Source organism: Seriola aureovittata, chromosome 3 (assembly GCF_021018895.1).
Source record: "Seriola aureovittata isolate HTS-2021-v1 ecotype China chromosome 3, ASM2101889v1, whole genome shotgun sequence".
Classification (NCBI taxonomy): Eukaryota; Metazoa; Chordata; class Actinopteri; order Carangiformes; family Carangidae; genus Seriola; species Seriola aureovittata.
The window spans coordinates 21,780,333-21,803,226 of NC_079366.1; the positions used below are offsets into that span (position 1 = coordinate 21,780,333).

Here is a 22,894-nt window from a genome sequence, read left to right on the forward strand (position 1 = left end):
ATTTGAGCTCATTCCCTGTATGTTTATGTATTTATGCAATACATGAATATACTCTAATATGTATCAAGACCTGGAAAAGTGGAGATGAAGACAGCGTGAAGCCATCTGATCCTGGTTGTCTGACCAAAGGCAGGGCTCCAGCTGTGTCTTGGGCTAGTGTGGCCTTAAAAGCAACATCACCAAATGCTGAAGCTTGAGTCTCTGGCTGGGCCTTGTCCTGCAGAACCACACACACAAATCAGACATGAGCTCTACTTCCTTTCGCTTCATTACATACTACACTGAACAGTAATGTGTTTTACGTCTTACCAGGATCTTGAATCTGTAAAGCAGAGATGGAGCGTCTGCCAGGCATCCATACTCCTTGTTTGTGGGGTTGTATTTGGGAACATAACCATCTGCTCCTGTGCAGAGGAATACTTTCTCAATGCTGCAGGAGAAGGAGTCCCCCAGGTTCTGGACTGGGTCCACCATCACACGTCCATAGATCATGGAGCCTGAAGCAAAAGATGGATGAATAGTAAAGGGAACTGCAACATGGGCTTCATATAAGGTCATTGACCTCAGCTGCAATGTCACTTAAAACCACTAGATGGCAGTGTTGTAGTACCGTCTGAAAAAGCAGCATCAGTCCCCTCTCCAAAGCCCATGGAGCCATCTGACAACCACAACTCCTTCTTGGACAGCAGGAACATCTGAGTGTTGAGGCTGAACTCAGCTGCGACTGGGTCACTCACCTGGAGCACAGAAGAAGGGTTAACATACACAGAACAGATGGCAAAAAGTGTCCAACTTAACAAGTGATTTTGTAGTAAATGTATTTGTTAACACTGAAAATATGCCATTACGGTCAAGATAAGCTTGCCTTGATAAATGTAATAAACAGCCCCAAAAACAATAAAAGCATATTGATCTTATTTTAAAGTCTAAAAGATTGTTAATATGGTCTTTTTGCAAGTGTTCTTACTATTGTGAAAGAAATGAGTAATGCTAAGGCATTTTGTCAGGATATCCAGGCTAACCTGCTGGAAGCGAATGTCCATGTCAAAGGTAAGAGGTTCTCTTGGGTGGCAGACAGGAGGGATGCTGAACTCCCCATTGGGGGAGGCAATGCAGGGGCTGAGCTTCACTGTGTAGGTCCCAGAGTAGTCTCGCACCTACATGTCACACACAGACACACACACAGGAAAAATGTCAGTACTTTGTATTGAGTTTGTGAATTCTTTACTGCAGCAGGAAAGTTTTCATAGTATTTTCCCTATTAACTCACAGCAAAGTCTGAGACAAAACTCCACTGCTGCATGGGCTGGTTGTATGTAGGCTCAGTCCTGACCAGAGCGAGAGTGAACGTCAGCCCAGGGTGGTCGGCACACATCACCATGGATGACACGCTGGTTCCTGAAAACAAACGTGTGCAAAGTCATAAATCTTGAAAGCTGCATTTTGTCCAAACTGAAACTAGCGATGCTGTCCACCTTCTTATTTATAGAGTGACCTTTTTGTATTGTTTGTGCCACTTGCTTCCTAAGAGTAAACGCTGCAGGGTGATTTTGACATTTGCTGAAATGACCTCTGGCACTTTCACACAGGAAGGACCCCTAATGTGGAACTCCACAAATAGATGAAGAGAAGATATGGGCCACAGGGTAATCCAATAGGAGGCTGCTTGTATAGAATGGCCACACAGGATAGGTTGTGGGTGTGTGTGTCTGTCTGCATCTGGGCACCACTCTCTTACCTGGATGAGACATAACAAACTGTCCCCTGAAGCGAGCCTCGGTCTTGAAGTTGACAACCAGACGGCCCTCCTCATTTATACGCATGCTGGTGGGATACATGGCTCCTATGACAACAGAGAATAAAGTTTCACAGTACCTAGCAAATGAACGTACATTTTTTTTCTCGCTATGTCAGCACCAACAGGGAGCAGCATTGGTCCTAGAACGTACCTTGTAGCTCAGCTTCAGGAGGGCTGCCGATGCCGTCCTGCCACAGAATAGCTGTATCATACACAAAGGTGAGTTTGAGCTCCGACTGCAGGTCAAAGTGCTGCCAGCCTCCCACAGCCACAGGAGAGTGGAAGACGTAGGACACAAACAGTGGTACACGCAAGGTGACATAGGACTGGACGAGGTTCAGCACCTAAATGAGCAGGAAAGCAGATGTTGGAGGTGGTAAAATAAAAGCAGATGGTGCAACCCAACTAATAAGCTTCAATAATTTCCTCCATTTTTGATTCTCACTGTCAAGACAATTTTCTATTGGCAAAGCTCAATAAAGTTGAACACCACTGATCTCATGGATTCCATCCTTTATGTATGTACCTGTCCGTCGGTGCCTATGGAGCCTCCACAGTCATTCAGCAGCTCAGACATGTCGTAGTAGCTGGTGAACTCCCAGAGGCAGGCCTCTAAGTTGAGGTTCCTGTAAAAGCGCAGGGAGTTGGCTGAACGCATAATGGGACTATACTGGTAGGGTGAAGTCTCGCCAATGATTTCTGGGTTCTTTGTTGCATCAGTGATGAAGCCATAGCCAGTTTGGATCTCATTGAAGTCCAGTAAGTTGGAGCAGCGGTGGTTGCCCACACGTGTGCCGTCTGGGCTCAGGGTAAGCTCAAAGTTGGACATAGGTCTTGTGGAGATCACTGGTAACATGCCTGTCAAGAGGGGAAAGCTTGTTCTTATCACACAATATAAGGATTTAGTTGAGATGAATAAATAATAATGATCATTCATCAAAAGCTGTAAAAAGATTTACTGCTCACCATCCATGTGAGGCATGTTGACAGTCAGTTTGATTAGGTTGGGGAAGTCTGGGTCATCTGGGCCTGTGTAACGGATCTTAGCAGAGAAAGGTTCAGCTCCAACAGTACCTGCGATACGAGGCTGACACATACCTGCAAACAGTTAAAGTCACATAAACCAATTAGCTCCATACCAAGCATAAATCTGCACTAGTCACCCAATTCTCTTGTGCCTTCCACTCACCCTCCTCCTTGCTGATCACAACGATGGGACTGGACAGCTCCAGGCCCGCATCTCCATTGGCATTGAAGGCTCTTGCTGCACACTGAACCCTGGAGCCGGCTTGGAAGTAGATTGAATCTAAGGTGATGGACTTTGTGTTGGTGAAGAAAGTGTTAGTGTCCACCTCCCTCATGGGGCTGGTCACTCCATCTGACCCGGTGGGAGCGCTGACCAGCCAACGGTACTGGGTGAGGGTGTCGTTAATGTTTTCCATAGAGCAGATGGACCCAGTTTTATCAAAGTCGTGGTACTTCGGGTTGCAGGCCTGCCAGAGAGGGCAAATCAGATACTGAATGAAAATATCTTTCCACTTTATATTGCTTAAAAATACTGCCAATACCTTCTAAATGACAATCAGACGTGAAACAGACAAATGATTGGATTGGTTGGTAAAGCTTGAAAGCAGTGTGGAAAAAGAAGGATCCCACTCACCGTCACACACACAACAGGGTATCCATTGGGTGGGTGGGGCTTGTCTTTGGTCTTGGCAGTATCGTCATACATGAGCAGGGAAACCACCTGGGGGACTGCAGGGAAGGTAACGTCTGCCACACTGTCCATCTCCTCAATGTACACAATGGCCTTGTTCATCTAGCAAGAAGAAGAAGGAAGGCACCGTTAGCTGGTTGTCAACTTAAAAAACTGACCAACATTTAAAATGAATCTCGTTATGTAAATTAATTCATTAGCTCTTCGTGTGAGGTTACATTTTTGTTCCTGTCCAATTCTTTGAATGCCTTGGTTCAAGACACATCTATAACTATAACATCCTCTTCAATAATCCCTTAACACATTGCATTGATATACTGTACCATTTTTTGAGATTGGCAGCCAGTACATTAATGCCATAACTTTTCAGGGCATTATTATACAGGCCATTAATGTTATTATTATTATTACATTATTGTAAAGCTAAATCTACATGCAATATATACTCTGCACAATGCTGCAAAATTTGATGATATTTCACATATACTGTACACTGCATATGTAGTGCTGCAGCAACACGATCAATTTACAAAGCTGTAACTATGCGGTCAAACTTAAAATTTTGCTACTTCTTGTACAAAACCCTCATATTCCCTGACTGGATTTAGGTATTCTCCAAAACATCAGCCCGATTATCAATCCCAAAGTCTCTTCTGGTTCAGATGAAGATGAAACACTTATAAACATTTTCTGTTATTATAATAACTAGTTATGAGGAATCTGCAGCCTTGCTGATGGGATGCCCACTCTGAGCACTTTCTCAGTCGATTGGTCATTCTTTCATCCACAGTAAAAGCACGAAACAGTTTAGTCAGAGTCAACTTATTACTGTCACGTGAACAGTACATGCCTGATGCGGAGTATATGGGTAGAATGCAACAGTTCTGTTTATAGGTTCGTCTACTGCTTGGCTTTGCTGGGACATTCCCCTCAGCATCTCATTCCACACGGAAAAGCTTTTTATAAGACTCTGTGGTTCAGGCGTGCTGACAGCAATGCCAGCTGCTGCCTGGCTATTTTAACACAGGCTGACATGACAGGGCGCATGCTCACGTGTGTAGATATGAAGTACTGTACGTGTGCGCGCACACAGGACCTTCTACTGGTTTATATTTGATTGTGTGTGTGTGTCTGCTTGTGTGTGTTTTGTGGCCTTCGTCTCACCTGTATTTCAGCTACCATGTTGTCGTCAGGCTTCATGTGTACAGTAAAGGCCTCTCTCATCTCTCTCTGACCGTCATATAGGATCTCAATCTCCACAGAGTGTTCCTTCTCGCCCTCCTTGAACTCAACATCTAAGAAACCCCAGATAATGAGGTGAGGAACAATCAAAAACATACAAATCTCAGACATAAATTTGTATCAGGAGGCATCATCCAAGCTACTGTATCACTTCCAACCAGGTTCTTACCCTCTGACAGCGGGTTGTAGTCCTCTCCAGAGGTTGCAGAGCCATCTTTGGTGTGCACTCTCACCACCGAGACCTTTGAGGCGTCTCCAGTACGCAGGATAGGAATCTTCACTATTGCCACATCTCCTTTGACCTGGGGTTCACGAACACTGTACTTGATCTCAGAGAAACGGATGATGGGCTCTGGAACAGGAAACAAAGTGAACTCATGAGCAAAAACACCATCAATATTATGCAAATCAGGATACTTTCACTTTTAAACCGAACAGAAGAACAGAATAAATAACAAAACAAAGTGGTTTGCTTGCTTCTGTGAATATGAAAATATGGTAAAGTAACAGAGTTTCCTGTTGTTCCTTGTTGTCAGATGCAATAAAATATCTTAACTTAGTCAGATTCCTCAGTTTCTATGATGCACAGATCCAGTATCCTGCCTGACATTTTTAGCCTACTTGGTGTAAAGACACGCTCCCCTTACTGGTTCAGCTGAAGCAGTTATGCATGAAATGCTTTGCTCAAGAGAACCTCAGCATTAGTTCTTAAAAAGAGGTGAGAGCAATTTAATCTTCCTTTCCACATAAGTGAAACCCTTTGCTGTTATTTATATGTTATTGCTCTAACACCTTTTAATGAATTTCGGTTACAGTTTCGTAAAATAATTTTTTAATGCTGATTAAGCACTTACTGTCTTTCTCATCTGTGACTGTGACCACTGCTTCCTTCTGCTCCCCGATAGAGGCTCCGTATGGAGACTTGCTCTTTGGAGTCCCCAGGACCAAGCGGAACTCCTCGTCCTCTTCATGGACAGAGTCGTCCATCAGGTTGACCACACACTCCTTTTCAGACTCACCTACAGAAGGAATTTTAACAGACTTAGTTAAGTGCTGCAGGATATAATGGAACAGATAGATTAACGTGGAGAAAGGTATGTCTCACCTGGCAGGAAGGTGATGACTGATGCATCAGTGTTGGGCCTCTCACTGTAGTCCATCATGACCTGAGCAGACCCCTGGCGAGTGTAACAGCGCACTGTGGACCTGAGGCTGATGTCTCCACTACGGTACACTGTGGCTTTAAACTCACCATCAGACTCTTCCACCTTGTAGCTGCCGTCCTTAAACTGAACCTTTGGCACTGTAAGGACAAGAATTGGCATGTTACGAGAGTCTCATTGAATTTGAGTGAAGCTGGTGATGGTAGCACTTTATGTCAGTTATACTCCTCTAAATTTAACCTGTGTAAGCACCTGTATATAAACAATAACACATACTGTATAACACCACAGTGTTATTGTAAGCAGATATAAGGACATTTCAAAGTGTGTAATAATGTATTTGTCGACAAATATAAACACTATTAATCATCCTGCATGGATTACGCAGCATAACACACTGGTATTTGTAATGAAGTGTCACCTGTGAATGATTATGAAGGGTTAAAACAGTAAATAAATGTTAGTCAATATGTAAATGTCTTGGTGTTTGTTATCTATAAATGTAAAGTGCTAATTACTGTATGTAAAAAAATATCTATATGCGATATATGTGATCTTACAACTACATAATAGTGTATTATAATGACCATGTATTAATTGTTTATATACTGCTTATGAATGCTAAATGCTATATATATATATATATATATATATATATATATATGTTTAGTTTCTCTATTTGAAACTCACAGTCAGTGATGGTATCATTGATGGTGATGGTGGTCTTGCTTGGTTCTCCTAAGACAGCATTCATGGGCATCCGCAATACAAGGTCAAAGGTCTCCGGCCCCTCTAGCTCTGGCTGACCCAGATCGTCCAGGATGGTCACTCTAAATGTCTGCATCGTCACTCCGGGAGCAAAGTCTAGATTGCGACTGATGCCAACATAGTCTAGTCCGGCTGCCAGATGCAGAGGAAGCCATGAATCAACACTGCAAAGCAAAATCATGACTGAGTGCTGGTGATTCTGTCAAACTGCTGATCTTACCTTCTGCAGAGACGGGATCACTCTTCCTGGAGCGGACAGTGACAGTGGCTGTCTTGGACAGATCAGTTCCTGTCCTCCAAACCTTCACCTCAACGTAGCCTGAACTCTCATCCACAACATACTCAGGTTCCTCAAAGTACAAGGAGGGCTCTGTGGGATTTGGGAAAAATAGAAAAGTACAATGGGTTTGTCAACAAAGGGACAAAGCAACATAAACTGTCAGTCGACCCTGGACATTTACATATTTGTGAGTCATTTCGGAGTATCGTTCGACTATATATCTCGTGGCTTTGTGATCAGGTTCAGCAACAGACTGACATGAATAGCTGAGCAAACTCCCTCATTTTTGACTCAGCACGGGAAGAGAGCTGTCATCCCTCTTATCCTGTCCTCTTTCCACCTTCCTCCTTCCATCTTCCTCCCCATTTATCTAAATCCAGACAACTCTGTCTGAACTCAACGCCAAAGGGTTGAAGCTACACCTGAAGAATGAAAGGTCTGTGCTTGTGTGTGCACACAGAATGATGCATGAGTGAAGGGATGTTCTGATGATAGAGCAGCTGATAAGCACAATGGAGAGGTGAGGTGGCAGAGACAAAGAAGCAAGGCAACCTTCCACTTTGCAGAGGGAGAGGGCAAGAATTCAGACCCCTGGAACACACTGTCAATTTATCTCTCTTCACTATGGCATAAAGCTGGTTTTCATCACAGTCTGTCCAGTCAGTGCTCTTAAAGATCAACTGATAGAGGTGGCGATTTGGGCCTTCAGCTTTTCTGGGTTATAAACAAAAGCAGAGAGCAGAGAAAGAGAAGGTAGAGACAGAGAAATTTGCAGTGTAAATTACAGTACCAATCTCAAATAAAGGGCTTGTGAATAGTAACTTTGGGTGTTATTAATGCTTTCTAGACAAGAACAAGATTTGGGTTGCCAGGTTGTGAAAAATCCCTTTGTTTTAGATCATAAGGCAGGATTACATCTTGGTAATCTATTGATAAATGCTCAGGGATTCTGTCTTCTAATCATGTCTGCATCTTCTATAAATGGATATTTGCAATAATTCACCCTGATGAATTTGAAAGTGTGGGGTAAGCATGGGATCTATTGCATAAATTGGAACCCCAAGAGGTGTCCACATCATGGCCTTTTAACTAATTTCATCAATCAAAGCATTAGTAAATGATACATTAACCACTACTAAAGACATTTGTTATAATAAAATTACACAGGGTGCCTTAGTAGCAAGTGGTGCCTAAATTACTTCACTTGGTGCCAGGGAGATAATCCAGAAGGTCAAAACTGAAACTTGAAGTATTGAGATCAACGTTATTAATGAAGTGGGACTACCAATATGGATGATTTTAATTAGGAAATAACACATCTTTCCTATTACAACTGAAAAGTTTAAATCATAAGCAATACAACGCACCCTTGGTTAATAACTTGGTTTTGCTGCTACAGCCTTTTCTTGGTCTGTATTGACCAGTCAATTATAGTGGTAATATTAGCAAGTATTAGCAAACTTTAGATAGTTAATGTCTATCTCGTGTGCCGTTATAGGGTCCCTTTGCTGATTTCATGACTCATCTTTACTTGTGGCGTTGTTACATCAAATTATTTTTAGCATTATCCTCTAAGTGTCACTTAGGGCAGCAATGGCCATTGTTCAGCAAAAGTTACATAGGCTTTCTGTAAAAATTATGCCTTCATAAGGGTCAGCAACAGCTGAAAAACATTAATCTTATACATTAATCTTAAACATTTAAACAACTACGGCAGGGGGATGTTTGCACCGTAGATCACATGAAGCCATGAATGACCAATCAAATATAGACATATTTCATTTTGTCTATTTAAATGTTCTTTGAAAGTGTTGTTTGATGACCATGATGAAGCCCATATGCCAAGTTTTCACAATAAAGTTGCCCTCACTTATTGGTGCTTGAGTAGCATTGGCAGATCTTGGGTTTATTTAGAAGTCGACTGATACTGCAACAAAAAACTGATGCTGTGAAGGGTTTCTGGCTCACTTTCAATGCCTTTCACCCTCCAAGCTCCAGCTATTTAGTACCAGAGGGGTTGTATGGGGAACAGAGTGCCAACATGGCAACCTTAAAGATCAGTGGAAGGAAGAGCCAGACAAATACTGTAACAATAGAGGCTTGATGCTGGCGAGAGTCCAAACCACAAGTTTACTCAGACAGGCAGATGGTTTTACACACACACACACACACACACACACACACACACACACACACACACACACACACACACACACACACACACACACACACACACACACACACACACACACACACACACACACACACACACACACACACACACACACACACACACACACACACACACACACACACACAGATTTATGGTGGGGTGTTACTTCAGGACCCACCAAGATGTGGAACCACAATAGAGGTTTACTCTGAGGCGTCCTCTCTTGTCTCTTCACATGTCTGGGAATGCATGCTGATTATTTATACATGAACTGTGATTGTACTTCTGTTACAAATTGCATGGGAGGGATGCTTGTTCCGTGAGCAGGTCTGTCACTACAAGGCAAGGCAAGTGCAGGAAATTAGCCTTGGTGAAAGGTGGGAGAGACAGACAGGAAATGTGAGGAAGACAAAATGAGTCTGGTATTACTGGTTGCAGTAGAAAGACAAGAAGGACTAGGGGCTACTGACAAATTTGTGATCTATAACTTTAAAAAACTGCATTCTTTCTCAAGCTGACAATGAAATTGCAGCCAGTCCAATATCTTTTGCACAAAAAGGCAGAATTGCTCTGAAAACCATCAAACAGAGGAGCAGTGTAAAAACATGCCAGTCATTTGGATTCCCTGCACAATAGTCCCTCTCTCTCCACCACCTGCCTTTTGGTCCCTGCAGACAAAGGGATGCCCTGTGTTTCCCCCTGAGCTCCTCTGAATGCCAATTAGGACGGGGGTCGCTCGAGGAACACAGCAAGGTTTAAAGTCCTTTTATCTGTCAGACAGGCAGATGTAGCATAACATCCACCGTGGCTGCCTTTCTCCGTCTCGACACCTGTCTATTGTTGTCTTGTTTCAAACCCTCAGTCAGACAGACGGAGTATGGTGGATGAATGAAGCAGAGTATGTAAACAGAGAACTTACCTTTTCAGGCATGTAAAAGGTAATGGACCTTAAAATACTGTAAAGCCATTGAGGCAAGTACAGTATCCACTGCTTTTGTTTTGGCAACTGTGGTTATGGTGCTGGCGGTGCACCTTTGGTGGGTTAATGGCTACCACGACCCTCTGTAGCACTGTAACTAGACTACAACACATGATGCCATGACGTCTAAAGTTCCACTCACCATCATCGCTGTCTGCCAAGATGGTGACTTTGGTACTTGGGAAGTTGGCACCCACTTGGCCGCCCATGGGCATGCTGAGGCTGACATTGAAGGTCTCTTCCTCCTCATACAGGGAGTCATCGATGATAATGATGCGACAGAGTTTCTCACGCTCATCCTTATCAAAACGCAGAACGCTGGTGTGGTCCTCAGGCCGAGTGATGTAATCAGAGTAGGACAATACAGTGCTGGGTATGGTGCCAGCGGCCGTAGCTGAGGAATTATGGGAACAGAGAGAGGATATCGGATGAAAGGTAACTGTTCCTTGGAGGGATACTGAGTCATTAAAAAATCAGGTAAACTGTATTAGTAACTATTAAAATAGCAAAAGCCCAATAAAGACTATAAAGAACAATTAAACTGTTGCAAACATGGAAACATAGGAAAAGTAGCTTTCTACATTTGCTACGTTAACTACTGTATATTTACATTATCCTTATTGAAAGCTGCACTGTTTGATCTCAGAATTTCTGACGTGTGATACTTATTTCTTCCCAATCGCCATTTGGCCCATTTGGCTGTTTTTGTGCCAATTCTTCTCACCTTGTTGAGTGTAACAAACAACCATGAGTTCCTGGCTGGCATCTCCTGAGCGCCGTACTGGCACTAACAGCTCTCCAATATCCTCCTCAATCTTGAACTCTGCTTGAGGAATGAACACTGTCGATTCTGTTTCAGAAGAGAAAGAATGAAGATGAGTACTGATGTGTAAATTCACTCACTAATACAACATATTCAAGATTATTCAAGTCAATTTTTTTTTGCTTTTTTTAACTGAAATATCAGATTCTTACCATCTCCAGGATCCACAATCTCCACTGTTGCAATGTCTGGAAACTCCAGCACCGCCATGACTGGGTCTGACAGTTGTATCTCAAAGGTCTCTGAGGTCTCAAACTCCTGGTCTGTGAAGATCTTCACCTTCCAGGTAGCTGTGGTCTGGCCAGGGTTGAACTGGACCTGTTTTTGGGCTTTACCACGGAAGTCCTTATCTTTCTCGGCTGTGCCATCCTTAGTGGCAATACCTGAGGGAGAGGGATGTACACGTTTTGAGACACAAGGCAAAGGAAGATGTAAGTGCTGATTTAAGTACCTGTGAGATCTCTTACAGCACAGTTTTCTGGCCTGTGCTGACAATGTAATAGCAGCTAGCAGATTCTATATGTTGTCTGAAACCTCAAAATCACGTGTGCTTCTTGGTTGTATTTTGTAGATTCGGTTTCATACTGGGTTAAAATCAGTATCTGCCATGTTTATATGTATTGCCTTGTTTGTTCCTTTGCATGCCCCTTGTGTCTTCAAAGACAGAGAGGCAACATATGTTGTTATAAATCTGTAGCATGCAAGTGTCAGTGATAAACATGTTGACATTTCCATGTGACCTTTTCTCGAAAAGATCATATGTGCTCTCAATCACACCTCTCTCACAGACAAGAGAGGAAAGGGAGCACCAGTAAAACAAAAAGACAAAAGATTTCCACAGTTTAGGACGAGACTAGGTTGTTGATTTGTAAGTTTTCTTTGGTTTAACTGTGGGAATAAACTGACGACACCCTGCAGCCTTGAAGGAGTCTGCACATAAGTGGGTTATATTGATGTTTTATAGCAGGAGTGGCCTTTGAAATGACACATAAATTACATGATGCAGTCTCAGGGAACAGTAAAAGGGGTGATAATTCTTTGTAAAATTGTCAGTTTAATAAGGGCATGTTATCTAGTACCACCACCCTTCATATCAATCTATTAGTGACACAAATGCTACAGAAAGTCCAGCTCTGTTGGAAAACAAAAAGGAAAAATAAGAGAAAAATTATCTCTTCTTGATCAAAAACTCCACAGATATAATAATTATATTTCTCTGACTTTAGCTAAAGTCACTGCAAATAATCCATAAATATATACAACATACAAATATAGTAGTTAGTCATTGAATTAAAAAATATAAAGTTAATTTATTCAGTCCAAAGACAAGAAACTCTATTTCAAAGTTGACGTATCAGGATAGATGTTTAAAAAATGACAGTCAACACTTACTGATGAAGGAGGTTTCCCCCAGGTAGCCTCTGCGTTTCAGAGTCACCTCCAGGAATTTGGCGTCCTCATCTACCAAGTAGTATTCCCTCTCCAGGGATATCCAGGCCCAGTTGAGCCGGAAAGGCTGAGGCTTTAGTTTGTTTCCACCTAAAGAGAGAGAGAGAGAGAAAAAAAAAAGCTTATGTCTCAGTACTTAATTTGAAAGACCTCCTCAAATGCACAGTACAATAAGGAAACAATCTGTTTTGTTCATATTAGGAGCCAGTGAGGCATATAAACCGCAATCTGCTTCGGGCTAAAGGATAAAAGGAATCAGAGGGGCATTTTAATTTTGGAAGGGAAACATGATAACTTAATACCAGGGCTTCCCTAAACCTCACTTCACAGGGCTTCAAGAAGAGTTGCTTTGCTTCTTATTTCCTCCTCTGCTTAACGCTCTCTCATATTGTCAACCCTCAATAGAGCATGTACAAACATGAACATACTGTACATCATCTGATTATAGAAAAATTCTGTCATAGTTTATCTTATTTCATTAATGAGCTGGCCTCTTGTGAATCAGCTTCACCCCATCATGTCTGTGCTCTGTTGCTCTCCCACTCCGACAAGGTAAAGTTTAAGTGTGAGCAGCAGTGAGGCTTCTTTTTGCTCCGTCAGTGACCTCAAAGGGTGACTGCCAAGACATACTTCTGGTTTTACATTATTCCCCTTTCTTAAACTAATACCACCTTATCTTACCACAGTTATATTCACAGTATTGGTCCTGAATCAATTCATGTGGATGTAAAACACTTAATGACCTTCGTTTGGTTCCTCTTTATTATCTGTGAGAGGCCATGCTCTTATAACACACATCTGAACAAAACACTCGAAATGAATCATCCAAAGCTCAGAGTCACCTGCCACTGATCAGCAACAATAGGCCCAATCTTGTCCTTAATCCACACTATCTCATGACTCAAGTAATCCCTCAAACTGTCAGCTCAGTTTTGCTCATGGACTTGATTCTGACTGCTTCAGAGATATTTAAGATTATAGGTTCTGCTGCATTATGTGAATGTTTTTTTAACAACAGTGGTGAAACGCCGTTATGTCTTATCCTTCAGAGAGATGAGCTTGGTGACCTGTGACTTCGGAGATGTGAAATGGGTCAGGATCAATGGACTCTTTGAATCAGGGAGGTTAGAGAGCCTAGTCTCTCTTTAGTCTTGCACGGCTGGTCACACTGACAGCGGCCCTGTTGACCTAAGTCTGTTAAGGACACTTAGAGGAGTGAGGGAACCTCACTGGTTCAGAGGATGCAGTCAGCAGGCTGGTTAAAAATAAAAATGTGTCATTTGGTGTGATATATGTCTCGGAAATGATAGAACACAAAGGTGGACATGAGGAGCATGAATAAAACTATGTGCAGAGATACTGGAAAGGAGCTTCTGCCTGTCCACACAATAAACCAGCATTGAACTCAGTTTTGCCTCATTGAAGAAGAAAGAGGCGGCAGTCTTTATGCTATGTGAATAGGGAGAATGAAAACAGTGTGTGTGTGTGTGTGTGTGGTGTGTGTGTGTGTGTGTGTGTGTGTGTGTGTGTGTGTGTGTGTGGTAGTGGTGGTGGGGGGGTCAACACTGAACACATGTCAACACTGGAGCCAAACCAGCCTGTGTCACAAGAGGGTTGTGTTCAGATGGTAGATGTTATCAGCTGATAATGGTAAGTGCTTTTTCTGGAATAATGATAACATTGGATCATGTCTCTGCTGTAGTTAATTACCTGGAAAATGTGGTGATGAGACAGTAAACATGAAGTCTGTTTTACATTTCTTCTCACAGACAAAATAGAATACAGTAAGTTCAAATAATGAGAGCAGCTCTTATTCTGCCTATATTGTCCACTCTGTCCATCTACCACACACAAACAGACATATGAATGGACACATGAATCCCCTGGTTAAGCCCACACTGGTGAAGGAGAGGCGACATGGAGCAGCAGGGCCCAGTGGGCACAGCCACCCTCGACCATGCTCGATGCTCAGGTTTCCAATAGTTGTGGCTAAAAATACAGGAAACATGTATCATGTCTGTTTTTGCTCGCCCCGAATTCCTCAAGTGTTGATTCAGTACATGCATAAAGTAAGTTTATTAAACATATGCTTTTGTTGCATTCTGTAAGGAAACTATAGAGTTCAGGCATTCTGCTCAATGAATAAACTTCTGATGGAATAAACTTTGTCTCAAGCTGCAACCAAAAAAAAAATCAAGTTTTCGTCTCCGTGAGAAAAACACCCTCATTTCAACCTGATGTAAAGTTAAAAAATAAGAAGGTCCTTGACAAGCTTCAGTTATCAGATTGTTTCTATGAAAGTGTGTCCTGGCAACTGGCCCTACTTGGAGCTCATATGAAAAGATTATCCAGCGGCAATCATAGAGGATTATCAAATAAACAGCCAAAACCAAAAGCTGCCTCTGTTTTGACATCGAGCAATCCGTCAGTTTTAGGTTTCTGCATTTCGACAAGGAGTAAAACAGTGGAGTTTTTATGAATCAGACCAGAGCACAGCTGGTATTTCATAGGCTGCTAGACGTATATTGTGCTGAATAAGAGACACCTGTAGTACAAAAACAATGTATTTGTTTTGGATTTTTAAAAAATGCTGAAAAATTAAATTTTGCAGCAGTCTTCTATTGCACTTCTTGAGGTATAAATTCTGTGCTATACCTACAGTATATCAAAAGATATATTTGAATAGATAAAGAGTCAAAAAATAATAAATAGGCACTGACTAAACTGACTCATGAATATTCTTCTACTAAACAGTAGTAAGGTGTTGACTTCCTGACTAGAGAAATGGTGAAAACAGACAAGCTTAGCAGTGACTGATGGGAAAAAAGAGCTGATGAAATGTGTTGCCTTTCCATGTCTGTCACAGAGCTACCTGATATGTACGTGTGAACTGGAGGCACAGGTGTAACATAACATATGTGAAATGACGCAAGTGGATTGCGTGTTTTGTCAAGATGGTCATCATATGGCAACTTGTTTATTAGCCTGTAATTTATCTGTAATCAAATCAGAATTTGCTTATTCTTAGATTCGTAATAAAATATTACATTTCTTTTTTCTTTTTTTTTTTTTTTACTTGGTTTGATAGTTTGCTCATCTTGGGCTAAGAATTGTTTGTCATAACCTTGAGAAAGGCATAATTGCTCCCACCACTTGTAGTCAAAAGGACTGAAGAGATGTGAATAAGTGACATCTGCCATTTCCCTTGGCCTGTTCAGTGACTTTATAACACTGTGTGGTCAACAGGTGCTTTTCTTTTGCTGTACAAGCAAAATTCTGTCCAACATTACTTCTGTCAGTGCTGTTCAAAATGCCAGTGTCACATCTCTTTTTGCTAGCGCTTTCTCGGCTCGTCATTCTCATTCACTGTTGAGTCGCATAATAATATAACGACTGAGAGAGGAAAGATAACCATTTTCTGGCTGGGTTCAAGATCATCAAAGCAGAGATCTCTCTGTCTTTGTCCGTCCGTCTGTCTGTCTTTGTTCTGCAAAACCCTCCTTCCCGCCAGACTCCCATATTATGTGGAGCAGAGTGACAGCTGTACTCCACACCGCCTCCTCCCCCTCCAAGTTCCCCTTCCTCCCTGTGTCGGCTTTGTTCGCTCAGGGGATGAACAACTGAGAGGGACAGCAGGCCACAGTCTGGGTGGGCCAGATCTACCACTATGGCATCTCCCTGCCTGCCTCCACATTGTTCACACCAGTGTAAGACTGGCGAATCTCCCTTTCTCTGACTTCTATTGTACATGCTGTCAGACACTGAGGCTGGAGTTGGCATGAGTCTCAACAAATCAAGAAATAATCAAGATGCAAGACTTCCCAAGATAACACAGACATAGTACTTCAGAGGGAGATGAAAACGGTTCACCTTTGCCTAAACAGAAAATGACAAATTAAAGACCTGGGAGAAAAATAGCTGCAAACATAGAAGTCCATTAGCTGCTCTTATATGAATTTAAACATGATTCATGGTCTTATTTATTACAATTTTTATGACACGCATACTATATTAGACTGGCCATCAAATTCAATACACACAGTAGCTGCCTGGCTCAGCTCACATTTCCATTAGCTTTTCAAACTGACAATCATCATCATTTCTGCTGGGATGAAAAGTTTATTGGCCGCACACATTTCTAAAAATATCCCTGTTAGCAGCTATTTAATAAATTAGCTTCAGTATGATTGATGCTAATCACTGACATGGGCAGGGAAATAATATTAAGGAAGTGTGACAATGTTTTTTTGTTTTAGGACATTAGTGAGATGAAGGGGATCCTCTGCAACCCCTCATTAAAAGCTGCTAGACTTATTTTAGTGCTGAAAGTCACATAGTAGCTTCCTAAAAAGAGGCTCATGTAGGTTCTTTTGGTACAGAATTTAATTAAAATTCGTCAATATCAAAAAAGCTGTGAAAACTATGAAACAATTTTGATGAGGGTACAGAAGGGCAGAATGACTCAGCGAAAAGAGTGCTCTTGATATAATCCAATAAGTATCCAATAAACTGTGCCAGCAAAGCATCATCAAAACATATACATGACATTACAGCCTCAGATATTCCCTGCACCGGTGTCCTTGGACAGCGCATTCTTCGTCAGCTCATATTTACACAGCCCTGCTGCCTGCGCCATACATAGCTGCAGTGGGATAGTGGGTCAGGCCGGAGATATCATTGGAAAGGAAGGTCAATATGGAGCTCTGACGTTCACCAACATGATGCAAGGAAGAGCAACCTTCTAAGAATATCCTCATCAAGTGACAAGCATTGCCATTATTGCATTTCCTCATTAATCATCCTGTTGGTATAAATACTGAGGACGTTCCAGTCAGCTATGATTGGTATTTAAGTATCAGAGCATTTTTCAGAGTATGTTCCATTAAATCATGGACATGTCAAAAGTTCATCTTTATTTTGATTCTTGTACATTTGTATAAGTTCAGAGATTTTTCAATTAAGCTTAGCTTAGCTTCCCCTCTCTGATCCGAAGAATTCATATGTTAGGAATGCTGCATGATTAAATGTATTAATAACTGTAATCATTCCTTCCGGACAGTGGCAGTATGTGCTGTAAATCGACACATTACAGTGGCTAGATCGCTGCTTCAGTGAAGTGATCTCTGGAGGATGTTGCAAATCATAACTTGACAGGGCCTGAGAGCTACATCCTCTTTGGCCCTTGCTTGCTACACTCAGCATGGTGACACAGATATTTGCAACACTTTGGAGAAATCTACTAAGAAATGTGGTACTGACAAGCATTACCTTTCACCAAACTATTATGATCAAGGATGAGAGGAAAGTGGACAGTGTCCAGATGTCAAGTCATGTATCCTGCTAAAAAAATATAGTTATATAGAAACAAAACAGGGCTATAATGTTTAGGATGGTCACTATTGTAGTGAATCCTTTTAGCATGCTAACATCTGCTGAGTAACTCTTAACAAAGTACAGCGGATTCGAATGTCTTGGTCATAAACTAAAGAACTGGACATAAACACTAGATGACGATGGCATGATACAGGAAGTTAAAGGATGATCATAGTTGTTACATTTCATCTTAAGGAGAAAATGAATGTGTGCAGCAATAGTTTTTGGTGTATTTGACTCAAAACCACAAATGACAACCTCATGGTGCTAGAGTAAAAAGGTCACTAAAAACAGGAAGATACATCCCATGTATGTTTTTACCAACTCTAATGGCAATCCATTCAAAAGTTGTCATGTGGACCAAAGCGGTGAACCGATCAACAGAACTACATTGCCATCAGTAAAGCCACACTGCTACTGTGGCTAAAAAGAAAAGGACAAGGAAAGCAGTATGAGTAACTCAATGACAGCTTGGCTTAGGGCAGCAACAGCTTTGCCATATGAGAGCAGATAAGAATAACCGCTGTAGCCATACATCATAACTCTCCACCCCAGCAGTCCTCAAAACACCATAAATCAATGCTGGAGAAAAAAAGACAAAAAGAGAAAGACAGACAGAGAATGAGGTGATACCATGGTTCATTGAAAGGGATAGGAGAAAAACCTGCGAGGAAGGAGAAGGGAAAGAAATTGAGATGAGGTAAAGAGATGAACACACTAAAGAAAAAGAATAGCGATACCAGAAGGGGTCATAGAGGAAGGGAAGGACGGAGAGTGAGAACACAGAGTGGGGTGTGGTGGAGGGGGACTGAGAGGCCTCAGCTTCTTCTAGTCACAGGGGACCCTGACTGTGGCACCATTAGCCAGTAAATCTCTTGGTGACTGTTGACACGGGTGACATGTAAGATCCCAAAACACAGTTAGGAAGTGGGGGTGTAACATGGCTCTGTCAATCAGCATGCAGTCCTACTGTACAGGAGAATACACCCACTGTATTGAAGAAAAATGGCTAAAGTCTAACTATAGTACACACAGTCAAATTCACATTTTGCAGCTCTGTTTTATTCCTTTTCTCTTTATTGGTATTATTGCACCCCGTGGGGAAATGCCCCTCCAGAGTGGGTACCTCCGCAGTGGAAGTCTGGGGGTTATCGGGCTATCTGAGAATGGGTTGGATTTCTGCAGAGCTTGGAGTGGGGTGACGGATGGCTTTGAAAGGGGATCCCCCCTTTAGCCTTCCTTCTCACATACACACCTGTCTGCTCGGGATACCACTGCACTTCCAGGCCCTGCTCTGTCTGTGGCCCTGGAGTCTGGAGTCTCCAAGGAAGTGCATTCCTCTCACGGCTCTGAATGATCACATAACACTCAGCCCACTGGGGTCTATGATCCCTCTCCAGAGCTGGAAGACTATAGTGTTGCTATTGGAAAAAGAGACTGATTCGACTTATCTGAATGCGGAGGCTCTGTTCTTTTTCGTCTCATTTCTTTATCAGGAGAGTTTGATTAGTGTTGCAATGTAATCTAAGACTATCTTGCACCTAAGACTGGCAAGAATAGGCAGACCAATACACTCAAAAGTCTAAAGATCTGACATATACATATCGCACCAGTCCCTAGACTTAGACACAAACATAAAGCTACAGATGTCCCAACACGTCTGACAGTAAGTAAAGTAAGGGTTTCTTCTCTTAGCCTGTGGCTCACTGGGCCCATGCCTGTTGGACAAGGATATACGAAAGCTGTGTATCCACTTGTAAAAACAAGTATTTATTGCCTCAGTGTCCCACACTTTGAATGGCTGTAGGGAGTTTCTGACCTGGTCACTTGCACACAGGTTATTGCTTTTCCCATAGAAATTCCCAGCAGACAGCAAGAATGACCCAAGTTGAACTACAGTTTGTTTTTGAGGTCACTGCCACATCATTACTGGAGGTTTAAGTTTGTTATTCTACTATTTTTGCGAGAATTCATAAGTCATTCTAAATAATAAAGTAGATGACCACACCTGTTGGATGTAATGTGATTTCATTTTGTTTTTTAGCAGTTTGCCAGATGCCCTAATTTTCTCTGTATTTAGGGCTGTATATAGACTCATATTTTCCAGACTGGGAGTACCCACTTAGTTTGACTTCATTAATTTCTTTAGCTGAACACAATCCCAAGAACACCACATTATTCTAAATTGCAGCTTCCACAGGTTTATCCATTGTTGGGTTTTTCTTTATCTTATGTCATACTATATCTGATCATTCTGTTTTGCATATTTCTGCTGTTAAGGATTTATGCATGTCTGACACATTTCTGCAAAGAGGTGAGAAGTTTAAAAGACTGATTGATGTGTCCTGACTCGTCAGAACTCACTTTCTTCTCCAGAGTTTGGAATTTAACAACTGACCAGCAAGTCCACACTGAGACTCCCGGCATTAAACTAAATGTCCACTCCTGACCTCTTACTGAGACACACTTGTTACACAATTACGACAGCCACACTTCAGCTGTGCCTGGCCACACACAAGCTGTTCTTGCCTCACACTTGGCACCTTAAAATCTCTGATTAAGATCTTAATGTCCTGTATCTGCAGTTACACACATGCATGCTGGCAACATTTGAGCCTGAAAGATTTATAAATTATGCCACACTAATCCATGAGGATATGTTAATGATTTGTGTGTGTATGTGTGTGTGTGTGTGTGTGTGTGTGTGTGTTGTGTGTGTGTGTGTGTGTAAGTGTGTAAAGAAGCCTCAGTGCAGTACATGTAGTGGCAGGTACCTTTTAAAGGCTACTAAGACCCTTAAGCAGCTGACCATATCAGTGCATCTGAGGAGTATGCCCTGACGTGAGATCACACTCAAGCTGTGTTTGACATACCAACTTAAGTAAATTGTTATAGAATGCTACGTCTAGGAAACACAATGATTAAACTTAATTCAGGGCAAAAATAACAAAAAACACTACTGTTTACAAAGGAGGTTTACAGCCCATTATATCATTGTGATCAGTTCTCCTTTAGGAAGAGACCTCTGTTTCGATCTAATACCAGTTTACTTTTTTGTTTCTGTCTCTCTTTGTCAGACCAACTAAACTAAACTAGTATGTAAACTAGTTAGTATGCCTAACAGAGGTAGTGGAATTAGGAGCAAATTACTTCTGACCTAGAGATTTCCTTCCCGCATAAATAGCTCACCTACTTAGATCTATAAGCAGATAGGTTGACCATCAGCATCCTCCCCACCTACATGTCCCTACATGTCCAGGATAATTCCACCTCCCCTCCCAGCAGTCACCTCTTCAAAACTTCACATTAGTGATTCACCGGTTGGCTCATCCCACTTTTATCTGCTATTTGATCTTTTTTCCAGATGTGTGTGTGTGTGTGTGTGTGTGTGTGTGTGTGTGTGTGTGTGTGTGTGTGTGTGTGTGTGTGTGTGTGTGTGTGTCCGTCTGTCTATGTATATGTGTGATCCTGAGTGTATAACCAGTTTATCTGTTCTGTGGAATAATATATGCAGATGCTATTAATTACATATACTGTATACAGTGGTGTGAGCTGAAGGCCTTGTCTGTGCCCTTTACATGTGAACCGTGGTCACGCAGAAACATGGTTTTGTTTTGTGTCCAAGCTTGCCCCACTGCACCTGGTTCAGCTGAGTTGGCTGGAAGCTTAGACAAAGTGGCAAAGCAAACAGAAAAAGGACTGTTGAGCTAATTGAAGCCCTTGTTCTCTTCCTGTGGTTAAACCTTTACTTAGAGACAGGAATGCCAACCAGCTTTGCTTAAGGCAGATTAATCGGTCACAAATGTAAGGTAAAGAAATATTAATAAGGATATTGGTGAACATTATAGATTAATAATGGCTATTCCAAGAAATTCCAGAACTGCTGACCCTCAATAAAAATTAATTATCACCTGCTTCACTTACAGTTTGGGGAAGGAGTTAATTTGTAGGCGTGCAGTTGAGGCTAAAATGTGGCTTCACTTTACTGACAAAAGACAGTAATTTGGTAAAAGCTCACATCTTCCTGGTCCTGCCTTCTCACTGATGGTAATGGTGGTATTAGCTTTAACATGACCCCCGATCCAACATAATTATAGACTAAACTTTCCTTCTTCCATTGATTGCCTTTTCCAAATGTTATTTGGTATTTAATAGCTGATGCTAAAAGAGCAAAGGACACCTGTTGCATTTTATTGCTTTGCATTTGCTATATTTGTAATACTGTTCGAGTAAATCTACGGAAGAGTCAGCGGTGACAAGCTGCAGAGCTTATACATTATACTGTAACTCATCGCCATGTACCATGCAAACGTTGTTCATTTAAGAGAATTCTTTATGATAAAGAATTAGAAAGAGATGCAGATATTTTAAAATGAGCAAACCACCAGATTTTCATGTTAAACCAGTAGATATTAATAATATTTTAAAAGTGAGGCTCATATGACAGCGGGCCATAAGGAAATTTAATCTTCAGTAAAAACACAGAGTTAAAATGTAAGCTGAGAAAGAAAGGTATGATCTTATCTGTAATGTAGAGGACCATACTGGATGTTGATCATAAATTTTGAATCTCTTTGATATCTCTTCCTCAAATATCATTGACCAGGTTTCCGTAGAAATATCCAGAATTGTTTAAATCATGACAGTCGCAAAATATCATCCCTTTTCAGTTTTTACGCACTTGCAGGCAATGATATTTACGCAGCCAAACCAAAACATATTTTTTGTTATTGTGAGAATGATTCCAAGAAGAAAGTATAAATGGAACCTCTTATCATGAAAACCTTTACACATTTCACAGTGTCACTTCAAACCGACAATGAAAGGGGACATTTGGAAGCTCTGAGAAGCACCCTGAGGGAATGGGCCCTATTGTTCATTAACAATAAAGTTTAGAGCATGTGGTAGTCCCATCTCTTTCACTTTTACCAGCCAACAGTCAGTGTTTGGCTTAAGTCTCATTTGACCTCTTTCCTTTAAACCTGCTACCCTTTCCAGTGGGGTGAAAAGAGTTGGCGGCTCTGTACTGGGTGTCAGTCATGGCCAACTGCCTTAAGTCTTTGTGATGCAAACACTTGGGTGATTGACAGAGAGCAGGAAGTTTCAATTTTAAGAAGCCATTAAAAAAG

General features: G+C 41.7%; 1 protein-coding gene across 1 annotated transcript in view; it reads right to left on the minus strand.

Moving 5' to 3' along the window:
* frem3 (Fras1 related extracellular matrix 3) overlaps positions 1-22,894 on the minus strand; it is a 30,359-nt gene that overhangs the window by 1,592 nt on the left and 5,873 nt on the right. Inside the window, exons 3-23 of the mRNA XM_056371978.1 lie at positions 12,336-12,482; positions 11,096-11,326; positions 10,845-10,970; positions 10,263-10,514; positions 6,909-7,058; positions 6,611-6,820; positions 5,863-6,060; positions 5,612-5,776; positions 4,927-5,109; positions 4,680-4,810; positions 3,459-3,617; positions 2,988-3,291; positions 2,765-2,896; positions 2,325-2,656; positions 1,950-2,142; positions 1,739-1,843; positions 1,271-1,398; positions 1,023-1,157; positions 611-737; positions 310-497; positions 71-217 (exon numbers count right to left, since the gene is read on the minus strand). Of these exons, the coding sequence (XP_056227953.1) occupies positions 71-217; positions 310-497; positions 611-737; positions 1,023-1,157; positions 1,271-1,398; positions 1,739-1,843; positions 1,950-2,142; positions 2,325-2,656; positions 2,765-2,896; positions 2,988-3,291; positions 3,459-3,617; positions 4,680-4,810; positions 4,927-5,109; positions 5,612-5,776; positions 5,863-6,060; positions 6,611-6,820; positions 6,909-7,058; positions 10,263-10,514; positions 10,845-10,970; positions 11,096-11,326; positions 12,336-12,482 (3,743 nt within the window). The remainder of the gene's footprint in view (positions 1-70; positions 218-309; positions 498-610; positions 738-1,022; positions 1,158-1,270; positions 1,399-1,738; positions 1,844-1,949; positions 2,143-2,324; positions 2,657-2,764; positions 2,897-2,987; positions 3,292-3,458; positions 3,618-4,679; positions 4,811-4,926; positions 5,110-5,611; positions 5,777-5,862; positions 6,061-6,610; positions 6,821-6,908; positions 7,059-10,262; positions 10,515-10,844; positions 10,971-11,095; positions 11,327-12,335; positions 12,483-22,894) is intronic.